Source organism: Sparus aurata, chromosome 7 (genome assembly GCF_900880675.1).
Source record: "Sparus aurata chromosome 7, fSpaAur1.1, whole genome shotgun sequence".
NCBI lineage: Eukaryota > Metazoa > Chordata > Actinopteri > Spariformes > Sparidae > Sparus > Sparus aurata.
Genome location: NC_044193.1, coordinates 20290894 through 20306951, shown reverse-complemented (window position 1 = coordinate 20306951; position 16058 = coordinate 20290894). Strand labels below are relative to the sequence as shown.

The 16058-nt window shown below is 37.6% G+C and overlaps 1 protein-coding gene across 3 annotated transcripts in view; it reads left to right on the top strand.

Annotated features, from left to right (window-relative positions):
• The window catches only part of pex14 (peroxisomal biogenesis factor 14), a 53175-nt gene that overhangs the window by 14340 nt on the left and 22777 nt on the right, over positions 1-16058 (top strand). For all 3 annotated transcript variants that reach the window (XM_030423906.1, XM_030423904.1, XM_030423905.1), the window contains exon 3: positions 7785-7869. In XM_030423906.1, the coding sequence (XP_030279766.1) occupies positions 7785-7869 (85 nt within the window). The remainder of the gene's footprint in view (positions 1-7784; positions 7870-16058) is intronic.

Genomic DNA, 16058 nt, shown 5'->3' with positions numbered 1-16058 from the left:
GCACACACACACACAGCAGTGGCAGTTTTAAGAGAAGCCTTTGTGTTTTGTTTGTTTGACTGTAGCTGGTTGCTTCTGCCATTTCTGTTCATTGAGGAACTTTGATAGATTCATGCAGATGGGTTTATTGTGGCTAAAAACTTATATTTTAAAATGTTAATTGATGATCTCACAAGATAAAATTGTATCAAATGTCCAAACAGTGATGAAAGAAGCTTTTCAACATATTTTATGTCTCTATTTTGAGCAAAACATTAGGTGACACATGTATTAAACACTTGTTTAATGTTAATGTCTATAAATGTTAGTAATAGATTATATTATTTACTAATTGTAGCTGCTTGCCCCAAAATGCTGTCACACTCGACTCATTGTAGTTTTTGTTCAATTAAAATTCAAATATATATATGTGCCATTTTTATGTCAAGAAAATTAAAATCAGCAAGTAAAGATGAGTGTCCAAAGTTTAAACACAGTTTTATAGTTTTGTAAATATACAAATATTTTTATTGTCATTTTTTCCACAAAAACTTTCATATGTAGCCGAATTACAGCCACATTTTTGCAGCACATTCCACCGGTCTAAAGTTACACGGTGAACACTCTTGGTTTAAGTAATGCTCACCGAAGAGCACATGGAGCCGCTTGTCACAGAATGTCATCACTGACTGTAAAAGAACGGAAAAAAAGAAAAAGAAAAAAGCTTTGAATTACAGGAAAGAGGCACTGCATTAAAGAACAAAGGAGATCGATGGCAGTACATTAAATTTTATGCGAATGAAAAAAAAATCAACTAATTAAAATTGATTACTCCTGCTTTGTAAATGTGTTTCTGAATTAAATTATTGTATGAAAACATTTTGACCAATCGAGGAGCTGAGGAAGTATCCATTACTGGATTGCAGCTGAGAAGGGGCCGGACTGTTTTGTGGTGGCTAAGTAGTTTGTTGTGCTTCGCTGCGACTCCCCCGCTTGCACCCCCCACTGCTAAAGTGCCATGGGTTAATCTGTGATGACCCTCATCTCTCAGAGCAGCTCTGGACTCATGGTTTGGGCCTTTTACCTGAATTAAAAGGAATTTGCGGGCTATAAAAGTATTTTTGTTCAAAGTGGGTGAAAGTGAGGTGTCACTGACGGAGTCGCTGCTCTTTAGTCATCGGGGGCTCTCGGGGCTCTCAGGGCCCCGCTGGGGACGCCCTTATCTAAACAGTCATCTGTCTCGCTAGTTAAGCAAGGGCAACCCCAGGCAGCACGACTGACAGTTACACATTAAGAAATGTCAGACTTGGCTTTAAACTGTATCTCTCAAGCTAGTTTTGAATTGGCTGCATGCCACATGTTTCTCTTCAGGTTTAGATCTCGCAAGAATGAAAGAAATACTTCAATTTGTTTTTGCTTCGTCTTATTTTTAAAACTCTCTGCTGCTCCACTGTTTCTTCATGCTTCACTAAAGTGTTTATGTTTTGTTTTTTTTTAATCCCATTTATACAGATCTTGAAAGAGGTCTGAGGATGATTTGCTTTTTTTTAAACTGCAACCTGTAAAATCACACTTGTTGTTTCTTTTTTTTAATTTCATACCATAACTTAAATTTACAATATGAAGGGCATTGAGAATATTGGATCATAAAATATGCGGCCACAGTTTTGAAACATAAATTTACACCATAGTTAAAATCACTTTCTGTATCTCCTGAAGAGAATGAGGGAAGGAAAAGGACAACTTTCTTTTTCCTTGATGGCCTTAGTGTTACTCCCAAGGCTGCATTATCTGTATTTATCTGTACTCTGCACAGTTAAACAGTTTGATTGTGTCCTCTCTGCATCAAATGTGCCTCTTGTGTTTCTTAACGCTGAACCGACTCAACTTTTCCATGTTTGTGATGACAGAGCTCTGATAGGGAAATGCTGCTGAATGGAAAGTTTGGGTTGTACATGCAGTGGTCTTGAAAAAAAAGCTTGATTTCCGTCCAACAACACCACCCCACCCCACCCCCCCCCTTTACAAAACTTGCATAATGCGCTTTTGATGTCATGATTGTAGCCTTGCCCATGGCTCTGAAACTGACACTGATACAGTGCTGCGTGTTATTTTTAAACCTTTGCAAAGAAAATGTCAATGAAGTTTTCCATGACCCCTTTTTCATCTATTGAAATGTTGACTTTGACCTTTAAATTTCAAAAGTTACGATCATTCGATAAAGATTGACCGTATTTAGAGAGAATAAGACACAGAAAACATGCTGTGTTTCTCTTAGATGCCGTAAAAGTAGGTTTAAACAAGCTCATAGTTTGGCAGTAGAAAAAGAAAAAAAGCCACCAGTACTCTTATATCAGATTTTACTGCTGCTGAGGTTTCGGTAGTGGTTGTTCATTGAATTTTCTCGCTTTGTCGCTTCTCTGAATAGCACTGCCCTAAAGAGAAGAAGGCAACACACAAAAAAGTTCTTTTTGTACCGTCACTGTTAGAACAGTTCAGCTCCTACAGTGCGAGTGTGGACGTGGAGGTTAGCTAAATGATCGGATCTGCACTTCACTTCCTGATGTCTCTCAGGGTCAATAATTCCCCATAGCTCCTCCCATGAGGCCCTGCTTCCTCCACTAAAGGTCACATTAAGGTGGGAAAGATGTCACAATTAGAAGGGCATTTAAAGCTGCTCTTTTAAAAAGATTAAAAAGCACATCAAGCAGGCAGGCAACTAAAGGCACCACAATAATTGCATTAAAACTTCATTCCTCTCTGGCAAGGGGCTCTGGTATCAGAAAGGTATTGGGTTAAGTCATTTAAGACAGCCGCCCCTGATAGTAAAGCATCCATGAAAGCACCAAATTAATATAGAGCTTCATTTTTTGCCGTCTCTCACTTTCTCTCGCTTTTGGTCCTCCAAACGTGTGTTTGGGGGGGAAATTTGAGACTGGCCTAACACAATTTTTGTTCATGTCTATCAGTCTGTTATTATATCAGGGGCACTTCTCCACAAATGTACAGGCCGGGGCAATTTGGAATGAATTGATTCACACTGAGACTGAATCCTATACTTACTAATGATTTCCTTTTAGCCCCTCCATTGCAACCTCCCCCACCCAAGTTGTAGTTCCATCGTGCCCTCTGAATATCTTCATTGTTGCAGACAACATGTGTACATATACCTTTTTCTGGATTAAGGAAAAAAATTGATAAGCGCATGGCAATATATTTTCTGTGAGTTAATTGAAATATTGTGTGACTTCTACTTTTGAATGGTCTTTTTAGACAGAGTTTTGATCTTTGATACCATACTTCATTGGATGTAAAATTAAGTTAGTTAAAGCCTGGGCTGGTAAGATGTGAAGTATTTTTATCAAAATATCTGTCAGTAGATTCAGAAGATGCCAGAGATAAACAACATGCAACAAACATTTAAAGGGGGGAAGCCACAGCTGCAAGCACTGCATTTTTACCTTATAGCAGTTTCGGTTCAGAGTAATTGTTAGTAAAGTAGTGGTTATGGTTGGCCCAAATACTAAAAACTGAAAACAAGAGCCTTGAATCGTGATATCTTTTCATCTGTTGTGGTTTAAATGTTGTTCTCCAATGCATTTCAAATACTGAAACTTACTGTTACTTCAAAAACTGAAACCCCAGAGAAACGATTGTAAGCTATACAGTGCGTTGCCGTTTCTATATAGAGTCAGTATAGAATTCCCCAACCGCACGAATCCTGGAAATAATGCACCTGCAAAACATCTATAGGTCTTACTGTATATTATAGTTAAGTGTTGTTACTAGTTTGAGGAAAAATATACAACTGGTTACATGGATTGCTTCAGGCGTCCAACCATGCGGTTCGAACGTAATTGGATTTCGTCCTCATTTCTCACAATTCAAGGTATCATAGTTGTAATTTTTTGACAAGTGCAGTGCAAAGTCTTGTCCAATTCAAACTCAATAACACTGCTGTAATCTTGTCCGTTCATCAACTTCACTCTCTTTAAGTGTGTTGGTTAATGTCATCTCTTCCTATGATTGAGTTTTCACCTCTTTTTCTGGCTTTACCTGACACTCTATTGGTTATCTAGTTTGTAAAGATTATTGCTCTTAACATGGAGCACTTTGGTGCATTAGCAGTCAAAGCTTTACTCGAGCTTTACATTACAGTCTAATTGTTGTTTTTACCAAAAATGATTCACTAGTTTGCCAAAAGGAAGGAAATTCAGCACATTTCTTTTTAAAGTTATTTATGCTGTCAACCCAAATCTCTGCCTATTACTGTTATCCATCTTTACCCCCCTAAAAGCCCGGTTGTGTGCTACCCAACACTATAACTGGGGATGATCCATAAGTCAATAACAAGACAAGACTGAAACCTGCACAATGTGGTTATAATTGATTGAGATGTCTGGGTGGAACTTGTGCAAAGCATCTATGTCATCTGCTAAGAAGTGCACTTTTCCTCTCCCTGAAGATCTACCACTACAGTTTTAACCAAATGGACATTTGCCTCATTAGTGTGCCGCTGAGCTAGCTGCGGTCCTTCCTAAGATGTCATACTTAGGCCTATTAACATTGACACAATTTCCTCGTCCATGTTGTGCTATTGAAATTTTGAGGCAATGTAAACAAGGTTTGCTTGTTCAGCATATTCTCCCCTCTATTAGATCATTACCTCTCAGAGGGCCAACATCACTCTGTTATTTACTGGAATAAATATTTGAATATTAGATTTTAGTGTGTTTATTATCTCTGGTTGGTGCTTTTACCACAAGTAGCCCTGTTGGCTTACTTGAACGGTAAGAGGTTTGCCAAGAGCAGGATGATTTTGTCTTGTTATCAAAGGGTTATTTTCTTTGTGTTTTGACTGTATCTTTTGGCCCAGAACATCAGTTGGGGGTTTACCATGCAAATGGTTTAATCTGCTTGTCACAATGAAGGTTCCGGGTGACTGACTTTAATAAGCCCTCAGCATATAGAGATACAGGAAATTCCATACCCCTTGCATAACCCTTATGTACATCAAGGTCATGGTAGTTCACAGTGCAACCGTAGATTAGTGTCTAAATAAATTGTAGCAGCATCTCTTGGGATAAATCTGGCACAATTTGATAAATTTCACAATTGAGGTTTCAATATTGCATTCATAGTGTAATTCTGCAGCAGGTCTAAAATTGCCACATTCATTTTTATATGTGTACCTGATTTAATAAGATAGTTATTAAAGCTACTACAAGGAACTTTTTTTTTGTTGTTGTAGTTCTGGCGCTCCCTTTGAACAAATGATGAGAATGGGGAAACAACTTAAGTTTGTTTTAGTGCTGCACTGTAACGCCAGTCTAAAGAGCAGCTTCTTCCCTCAGGCTGTGAGACTCCTCAATTATCCTCAGCACTCCACCATTAAAAGTATTTCATTTTATGACCTATCTGACATGGGTAAGTCTGATTCCGACCTGTAATAGGCATTAAGAATAACTTTGATAATTATACAGAAATAGAGAGCCAAATTCACGCCCCTGCCGCTCAACCGACATGGGATCTTTTTTTGGAAGAAATATGTTTGGAAATGAATGAAGAGAGACAAATTATTTTTGGATCCCACTTAAAATGTGCCTTGAACTACACATATAATATTTGTCATTTTTAAAGATCATTTTCCAAGTCAAGAAAGTTGTAGTTGGTCATAAAGTGTAACATGATTAGAAAGACTACACAGCCGACAATCGTGTTTGTTACGTCGTCTTGTTGAAACCTAACTAAAACCTTGTAGAGCCGATCCTGTATATTAGCTTTCTCACAAAATGGACAGACTCTCTTAACCTGCAGTTGTCAATATTTCGTCTTTTTGTACCTTTTGTGCCAAGTAGACGGTCATGTTGGTCGAATATGTTGAGTGAGTTGATATAATTCACTGAGCAGTTTAACACAAAACTGACTGGAAACTTTCTTGGCTGGAAAATATTTTATGTAATTTAAATTGATGAACTTCATATGTGTAATTCATGGCACAATTCAGACAGGATCAAAAAGGTATTTGTCCTTATCCATTGACTATTGTACAATGTTTTTCCACCGGGAGGGGCATTACTTCTGCACTCTAAAAGCAATCTTCTTGCTGATAATCTTGTTTGCTTATGTAGGCCATATAGGCGCATCAATATTAGATTAATTAAGAAGGTTTCATAACCAGTTTAATGGGGGATTTTTGATTTTCAGTATGTTCAGGTGGATTTTCAACTAAGTCATAGTCTTTTAAAGTAGAGTCAAATATATTTTCACAAGGTCTAGGGCAGCACGAGTTATCAATATGGCTAATTTTATAACATTTTTATAATTGATAAATCAGTTTGGGTGGTTTTTAAGAAAATAAATCAAAATACTAATGTGTATGATAATAAATAACACTAATGAAATAGAAAAAATGTTCGTTTCTTTACTCCTCCAAGACAGTAAACTAAATATCTTTGGGTTTTGGACAAAACAAGACATTTGGACGTCATCTTGTGTTTTGGGAAACACATTTTTCTCAACAATCAATTAATCGAAAAAATTATAGAGTAATCAATACTGAAAATAAGTGTTAGTTACAGCTGTAATTCTGACTTAATTTTCAGTAAAAAGGAAAATTGTGACAAGTAATTATCATTCCCAACAACTGTTAATTGTATGGCAATTGTAATACCTGTCAAATCACAATGTGTTTATTTTTTTATTTACGGTTTGCAGCTTTCTAAAAGTTCCCTAAAGTTGCCTGTGCCATGACTCTTTACTGTACTGTGTGTTTGTCACAGAAATCTAGTTCTTCACACAGCTTCCCTGCCACACCTACCCCTCGGACAAGTTTAAACTGCAATTCTTTTGGATTGAAACGGGTTCATAGTATATGCAATGCATTACCCAAAACGAATTACCACTGGCAGGGCGCTCAATCACTTTGTATCTTTCAACACTAAGAGAAAAGAAGAGTAATCAAAACCTTTCAACCTATTAGAGGGATGACTTTTACAATTGAATCACGGGGACCACAGGTGCGATAATAAGTCATCTAAACCTCCCCTCCAGTGTGTTTCCCCTTTCTCTGTGTTCTTACATATTTATCTATTTTAGGAGGCGCCACTTCATGGCGCCCACTATGAATTTATGTTTTAATGCCATTTGAGGAAGATTTTTTTTCTCCCACCGATTCTTGGAAATGCATACTGGGGTGGAAAATTAAGGTGCATCTCGAAGGAAAACATAATAGAATCGATGAACGCTGTGCACTTAAAACTACTGATGTTCTGATGCTATTTAACGTTCTAGTGCATTAACGTTTCAAGTCATTACAACATTCAGGCTGGGTGATTTGATCATGGCAGGTTTTTAACTGGAAGAATTACAGAAGTTTTCAGCCTAGGATTCTCAAGTTATTAGATACAAATGATCACCTCTGCATTAAGTATAGATTTTCTTCCACTGCGCACTTAAGAATGGAAGTTTGTCTTTAAGAGGGTTATAGCAAATTAAGCTCCATACTCCATTTGTCCAGCACTCTTGATGGGCTAATTTTATAACTGCTGATTTGGTCATTCCCCACATTTAGCTGGAAAGTGGTCAGGTGGTCTTTCCTCTTCACTGCTGGGTGTGGGGGCTTAGAAGCAACTATCAGATGGAATCCATTTATCTTTTTTTCTTATTTATAACGAACCTTTTGTCTTAAAGAAGGTCTAGACTGTTGTTTGTACTGCTGAAAGCATCAGTATCCTGCAGACCTTATCTTCTTCCTTTCACATTATCTCATTGTGAGGAATTAAATCACATTTATCTCTTCCCAGATAACCACTGCTGTAAAATTTCTCCAGAACCCAAAAGTGCGTCAGAGTCCCTTGTCCACCAGAAAAGCCTTCTTGAAGAAAAAAGGTGAGAGATATTTGATTTGCTCTTGATTAATGTTGTGCAGGAAGCCTTGAAAAATACAATATATATGTCAGAAAATCACATTTACATCACAATCTATATGTGTTTATTTATAAAATGTTGTTAGCCAGAGATGCACCCGCTGTCTTTCTTTTTTTTTTATAAGATTGGTCTATTAAGGTCAAAGGTCGTGGCTGTAGCTCTTTGCCCTGGGGGGGTTTAACAGGGGTCGATTTAGCTTCAGAGTGCATGATTCAGGCCCTGTGAATAAATGACACACCAGTTGGGATGCTCCTTTGGGTTCAGGAAAATTAATATTGACAAACTCCCTCTGCATTTTCAATGGAATTATCAATATTGCCTTCCAGCATTTTAACCCTTTTACTTAATTTAACTGTTATCGTAAATTTGAGGCATGACACGGGGAGGTTTTCAAAAGCAGGGACGGTGTAAATGTTTGCTGGCTCTTCAGTTTCTTTGCAATTCATTGAGATTATTTCTGACACATGGTAGAATATTGTTTGTGCAATAAAACTTGCAAAAAGCTTTATTACTCTGAACTCATTTTAGTCGGTTCAATATAATGCGGCAGTGGAAATGTGCAGTGTTACGCCATGTGTTTCTTAGAGTCGGCCTAAGCAATGGCAATATGCACAGAGAGAGAATGTGGCTTTACCTCAGATAAACTCTTTGTGGTGAATATTTTTATTTCAGTTCTTGTAAAAACAGTTTTGTACTTCGGGGACTGTACCTCTGCATTGCTGGGGGACTTTGCCTGCAGCATTAGAGTAGCCAAAGAGTGAAAAGTGAGCCTAAAAGCTCCATGACAGGGGAAGGTAACCTGAAACCAAATCCATGGTTGCCGGCTGCTACTACACACATCTCATATGGCTCTAATGACTCTTGATATCTTTTGAAATTTCTTTCTCATTGTGTCTCATTATTGACAACTAAGGCATGTTTATAATCTACTGTTGGTTCTCTCAAATGTAATCAGGCCTCATCAATACCAAAATGATGTCATACTACGCCACAGTTTCTTCTTACTTTCTGCTTCGTTGTAAACTCTGCAGCTCCGCTATCCAAAATGGTTTTGCTCTTACTGCACTTTAAGTCCATGAAATATGTATGACGCTTTAATGCAGATTTATTTTGGAAAGTCAGTTCCACTGTAGATCTAAACAAGAACCCTCGATTTGCATAAGGGCATTGATCTCATGGAGAGAGAGGGTAAAGATGAGAGAAAATCGAGCAATGAAACACTAAGCACAAAGTATGTTTGAGTAGCACTCTGAAGTACTCATAGGATAGCTCTTGACTTGTATTGTATAGTCATACAACAGTGAACCTGAGATCCTTTACATTCATACGCGAGCTTTCATTTTCATGTGTTGTTTCAGGTAAGTTCTTCACTATAAGCCTGTACTTTTTCTTTCTTTTTCAATATCAGAATTCCTTTATTCGTCCCGCAAACGGGGAAATTTGTGTGTTTTAACGTCAACGCACTAATTTCAGTCCTAGAGCAGCAGCATTTGTACATGTTGATGTTACAGGAAATTGTGTCAACAAAAGGCTTAGCTTCACATTTATTAATAGTATTTATCTAACCTTGTCTCTAACCAGAGTCATTTAGAAACTAAATTAAGTTGAAAATGGGAATATAAATCAAATTTCTTGAAGAGGTAAATCATTCACATTCGTATCTTTTTATCAGTATTTCTCATACAACTAAGCCTTTTTCTTATAAATGCCGAGTTAAATTAAATACATTTTCCTAGCCCTTATTTGTGGTGTTGCAATGCAGGACATTACGAGTTTTACTCATGTTCTCAAAGGTATACATTAGATAAATTTGTGGTTTCCATGCTGACATGAGTTTCACTATGAAATAACCACTTTTTGACAAATGTTATATTGTATTTAGAAAAAGTGAATTTCCTATTAATTCACTCCATTACTGTCTCAGAAAATCCTTACAGAAAGAGTTTCTAGCCTGGAAACAAGTCAGACAGTTACAATATGAATTCAAAATTTAAAGCAAAAAAGATATTAAAATGAAATTAGAAAATGGAAGAAAAACTGAGTACATAATTATTTAAAACGTCGATGACTTTCAACTAGGGTTGGGTTGATTTTTGGGTTGAATTTTTCAACCAGTTTGATATACAGTAAGGCCTAAAACCGGACCAGATCATAAATACTAAATTTCACAGCTAGATACTGAGCAAGATTCAGTTGCTCCGGAGTGGAACATTATCAGAGCCCCCTGAATGAGAGTGTAGCAGCACTACAGTCCATCAGGGAAACTGCAACACACTGTGTTTTCCTACCCAACCCTATTTCCAATTCACAAACACTAGTACATGGCCTGACTTAAAGCTGTGCGATATAATGATATATATCGTAGTGCGATATAAAAATGTCTACCGTAGGATATAATCCTCTGTCGTTTCTATCGTAATTTTAACATGTAGGCTACTTGTTTAGTGCTGTTGCTACACTAATGTTAATGTATGCTACGGTTGTGATTTAATACAGCGTATAAAGCACAACCCAACGTCAGAATGACCGTTGGATATCCAAACTTTGAGTTCAAAACAAGTTCATTGTATGATGGCGAATGTAACTGCACCAACGCTACTGCTTTGTGGTGGCATTTTCACGTCACCCGTAAGGACTCGTTTACGGCACTGGTCGCTCAGGATTAAACAGAGGCAAAGCAGCATGGCGGAGACGGAGGAGAGCGCAATGGGAGACGAAAATAACATTACTATTAACGTTACATCAGGCGCGGATACAGAAGCAGAACCCAAAGAAGCTGAGCCGAAAAGGGGGAACCGGAATTCCATCGTTTGGCTTTGGTTTGGGTTTTAAAAGTCAGACACCAACCAGATGACGTGAATCTGCAAAACATGCCGGCACAACTTACAAGTGACTGGAACACATCTAATCTTTTCTACCACTTAAAGACACGACATGAACAACAGTACAGAGACAGCGAGAAGATGCGACAAAGCACTAACGTTACCTCAAAACCACAAAGTGACGAAAAGAAAAAAAACACACCAAACGAGCCTGAAAGCTTGGAATACTTTTTGTTTACAAATTTTGTGTACGAAAAAAACAAAAAAACACAGCAAGTCAGAAAAGTTTCTCTGTAGTAAACGTAATGTAAACAATCCAAACATAGAGTTCCATTGGCTGTAGTAAGTCACCAACCAATATTACTTTCACGAGTGTTGTAAATATTTCCATTCAGATACGTTTCTGTTACACTTTAGGTTTGGGGGCAGTGAAGTACTTCTCCATGACATCGGATATAGAACATGGTTTTCTTAATAACAAGATTAATATCAAACTGTTTTGTGGCTTCGGCTAGTGTTGTCAAGGTACTGGATATCTAACTTTAATATTTACCTTGAAAAATATTGATATTCAATACCACAGGGGAAGTTGGTCAGGACTCCCTTGAAAAAGAGGTTCTAAATCTCAACAGGATTTCTCCTGGATAAATAAAGGTTAAATAAATAAAAAAATAAAAATTCATATAATATTGAGAGCAAAAATTTTAGTTTGTTATTAAAACATAGCTTGGGTTATGTGTGTTCAGCACAACAGCATTTAAGGTAAAAATACTTCCGACCATCGTCATAAGAGGGGGAGGAGGAGGGCCTATGTGGACACTGCTGTGGGTGTTGAGTGAGAAAGTGCATCTGGTATCAGTATCAATACTGTGGAAAATTAGTTGTGAAATAGTTTCAAACATTCAGCATCAATTGTTTTATATTTCAATATTTTTTAATTTAAAAAGGTTTTGATGCAGCAAAGCACATTGTGGCCATCTGAATCGCAAATTAATTGTGCGGTGCCTTATCCTGTCCTATAGTGCTCATTGGTTGCTTGTTTTTCTTTCTTGAGCCATAGTGGATGTTTAAATAAACATTACAGTGGGCTAACTCACTGTTCCCCTATTTCTTTACTCTGCATGTATTGTCCTCTCAACCTTTTGACCTAGAAACTCAATCATCCTTCGCCTCCCACAGTCAACACAGCAAATGTGCCAGTCTTAATTTCTAATACAGTTTAATGTCATATTTATGTAAATACTTCTGGATTTTACTCTATATTAACAGCCAGAAATGTCAAAGCACACATAAAATGAAACAATACCATCTCCCGGTAGAGTGGAATTTAAATTGGATTCCTCTTGCTGCCAGTACTTACGCTGGACAGCTGATGAAGGAGAAAATAGGACCCACTTTGATTGCATGTTGCGGAATCTTTACACAATAATCTCGCTCGTGCATATTATTTCCCTGCACATTTGTGCCCTAATCTGTGCTGAAGGATGCCGCTCTTGTAACATCTCCTTTTTTCCAAAGAGATCCTAATAGTGTGGTTTATTTCAACATTCATTGAAAAATATAATTTTCTGTTTTCCTTCAACTGTCAATTTCAGGGTATGAATTGGCAATTATGCAGTCCAATACATCTAGCTGCCCCTCTTGATTCCTTGTTGAATAAACTGACTGAAAAATTGAAACTTTGTCACTTAAATGTAATATAAACCTAGATTTAAACCCAGGTGGTTTTATTTTTTGTTTCTTCTGCAGAGTAATGGGAAAATGAATTGCATTTAAAGCCACCTTGAAGCAATTTTCCTTGACTCGTTCCTTGCCAAGATCAAGTAAATTTTATTGTGTTTGACTGAAATATAATGTGCTCATCTAGTGAATTGTGCCATCTATGTCCTCCACAATTAACGGATGTAACAACTAAAAAGCGTTGGGCCCCATTTTGGAACCGCCATTTAGCCTAGACAATTAGCAGTTACACACATAATTACCGAAAAAAATCAAATTCTCAGGACAAAGTCAACAACATTTTCCAGCTTTCAACATGTCACTTTGACCGTGGCCCCTAAACTGACATCACTCAAATGCTCTTAGATTACCAGGACTGAGTGCAGTTTCTCTGGGAATGTAAAGCCAGTAGCTTACACACGTACACTGTGGCATCACAGGTAAATATGGCAAGTGAAACAGGCACAGTACATTCTCTGTCAGTGAGACATAAATGATAGCTTGACTTATTTCTTTTTTATACCGTCCCAGTTGTTATTGAGTTGAATAAATAATGCTAATAGATTTCACCCTGAGTGGAGGGCCAGTGATCGAGGGTCACAGGGAACACAGGTAGGCTGTTGGTCTATTACCATACCTGCTATGAAGGTAAGGGTAAGGTTCATCATCCCAGATATTAATAGGATGCTGTTTGTAAGTGGGGTTATGTGGCTCACCTCTCGGACAAAAATGACAATGACCAAGGCCTGCATAGAAGGTAAAGGGATTGATGTGGTTATAAATTACTCCACGGCGCCACCTAGCCTAGTCCTTGCCTACTTTGTCATCAGTACAAGGCGATAAAGCAGGGAAATGAGAGCAGAGTCCCCCTTTTTAATACATAAATGAATACTCTATGAGAGTGGTCATTATTTAGGGCATGCTATTTTCAAGCAGTTACACCGGACCAAATGACATGTAGAATCTCCCTCGACCGGCGCAGCCCGAGAAGCAGGTTGAAGTTGCACCGACTTCTTAATAACCCATTGACCTCCATCTATTTATGACCCCTGTCATGCATTTCTTTTTTCTAAATATGATATTCAAAATGTAAGTAATTTTCACTCAAGGGCAGCTTCATAATTCAGGCCTTGGAGGACAGGGGAAAAAGGCATTCACCTTTTACCACCCAAAATATTTTAGTAAGCAATTTTTATAATTGGCTGTCCGGCCTAGGTGCTGACCCATAAAGTCCAGAAGTGCCAGAATTGGAGAAATGGATTTAATGTAAGAGCCTTGCTGCCTCTTTGCCCTTAAAAAAATACCCAGAGAATATGAGCCAGTGAAAATAGAGCTGTAAATAACCTGACGAGCAATGGGTTTTCCTTTAAATAAATACCGATCAGGTTTATGTTGAAAGACAATAGAAAACGTAGCCCAGATATGCAGTTTACAGTATTTATAGCTGTAATATCGAGGTGCCAGCACCGTAATTTCATGCCCCAATGAGAATGGCAAGGTCAAAGCAAATGCTTTGGCTGAGCATCTGCTAATACGGTGACTCATAAACAGGCACTGCGTGTATCAGGTGCACCAAATAATACAGTATAATGAAATACAGAATAGCTTTCCATTATTGTTCTTTTTTATGGTGTCGTCATTAGGTGTAATTTATGTCTTAAAAAATTCATCTCCCCACAGGTCGATCTGAAATGGGGGTCCCAGGGGTCATTCCACAGGTTTTGGAACCAGTAATAAATTTCACAATCCCTTTTTTGTCTTTTCCTTTTATATGTAAAACTCACTTTCACCTTGTTCCCTTTTCTTTTGGATCTAAGGGCTCTTTCATTTGCTGTTGTCTTCACCTCGACAATAAACAGATCAGAGCATACAACACAACTTAGGAAGCTCTAATTTGACTAGAAAACAGCTTTATGAATCTGTTTTATTTTGACGCAGGGTAAAAAACCTTTCATTTGCTGCATAAACAACATCAAAGATGTGAGCAGCCATTAAGATGTACATACATTAAGAGCAATGGCAGCCTAAATGTGGATTGTTTAAAAAGACTTTTCAAGGTGAAAGGAGAAAACCTGAAGCATTTTTATTTTCTTCTCATTTGGTGAAACTGAGATCCTTGCATGTCTCACTCAATAGTCTGCCACCATGTAGTCTGCTGTGGTCAGATGAATCAGGAGTCCAGGGACACATTATTGCTTATTTGACAGTGTAGTCTGACTGCACAAACTCAGCACATGGCGCTCACCACTTCCTGGCACTCAGGACCTGCTGTAGACTACTGGCCGGCCAATATTTGCCTTCAATTATTCAACAATTTTCATGGCCATTTGAAGTCCCCAGAGCATTTAAATAGGTGACGGAAGGGTCCTCCTCTTGGCGTAAACTGTGTGGTAGATTATCAACGGATTGCTTTATGCTTTTGGGCTGCTGATACAGTGATAGGTCAAATTGGGATTTCTGATCAAGGTTCAACCTGTAATTTAGATCTTACTCACAATTGAGTAGCTTAGACAGATATTAAAGGGAGGAAACATTGATTAAAAGTTTGTTTGTTTTTTACACCTAAAGAAATGAAAATTTCTGCTTTACACAGTTTATATTATGAATAAACCACATGGATTCTTTTTCTTGTAAGGACCGCTTTGTAGGTCAGGAATAGAGATATTAGGATCTGGCTCTGTAGAGTTGCTACTAAAATGTCTTTTTAGGACAAAAATATTACGCCCTTTTGGCCCCATTATCCCCCTAAAAAATTACTCAGACCTTCCAATCAGAATAGTTGCCGATTACGTTGATCGTTAAAAACTAAGCCATCAATCGTAGCGGCTCTAGTTACTATTAATGAAAACGTAGACGCATCTTTTGAAAGACTGCAACTGAAGACTTTCCAAGTGCTCGATTTCACTGAAAGGATGGAGGAAGCTTATTCTGAGCTTGTGTAAATTCTCTAAATCCTGAGGGAACAATGAATGTAAAAGGTTCTCTTACAGAGGGAATTTTCTGTCAGTAAGCATGGGAAATGGCTCAAAGGCATAATGGTAAAATGTTAGCAAGGGACACCCTTTTAGACTACGCTGAGCAATACATAGCATTATGATATGTACTTTTTCAACCATAAGGTAAAAGATGCTCATCGACATATGAGAACTAGTGTACGTACCAGTTTTAGTTCTTTGTCTTCAGCCTTCTCCTAATTGATTTTGTTTAATGTTGTTTTATTTTTTTTAAATGTAGCTCATTGAAAGTTGTAATTATTTTTCTTTGTTTAGACTAAGATGCTCATTAAAAGATGAGACCCACAGCAATGGCAGCATATGGTGCCTGAAATAAAATCCTTTCTAGCCACAAAAGGAGATGTTCATATTAGATTTTTTTTTTCTCCTCCCTTCTGATTCTCCATCAGGGAGCCCTTTGCAATTTAATCATCACTAAAATCATTAAAAAGATCTGAAGATTAAATTATATTGGCATTTGCAAAATTATGTAATACATTTACATTACAATGAAGAAATTAAAATAATGCATTTTCGCTGTCTGGGGTGTATGAAATCTCCACATGGGAAATATAACCGGAGAAGTGGACAGACTCTTATTTTCTTTGCCTTTGGT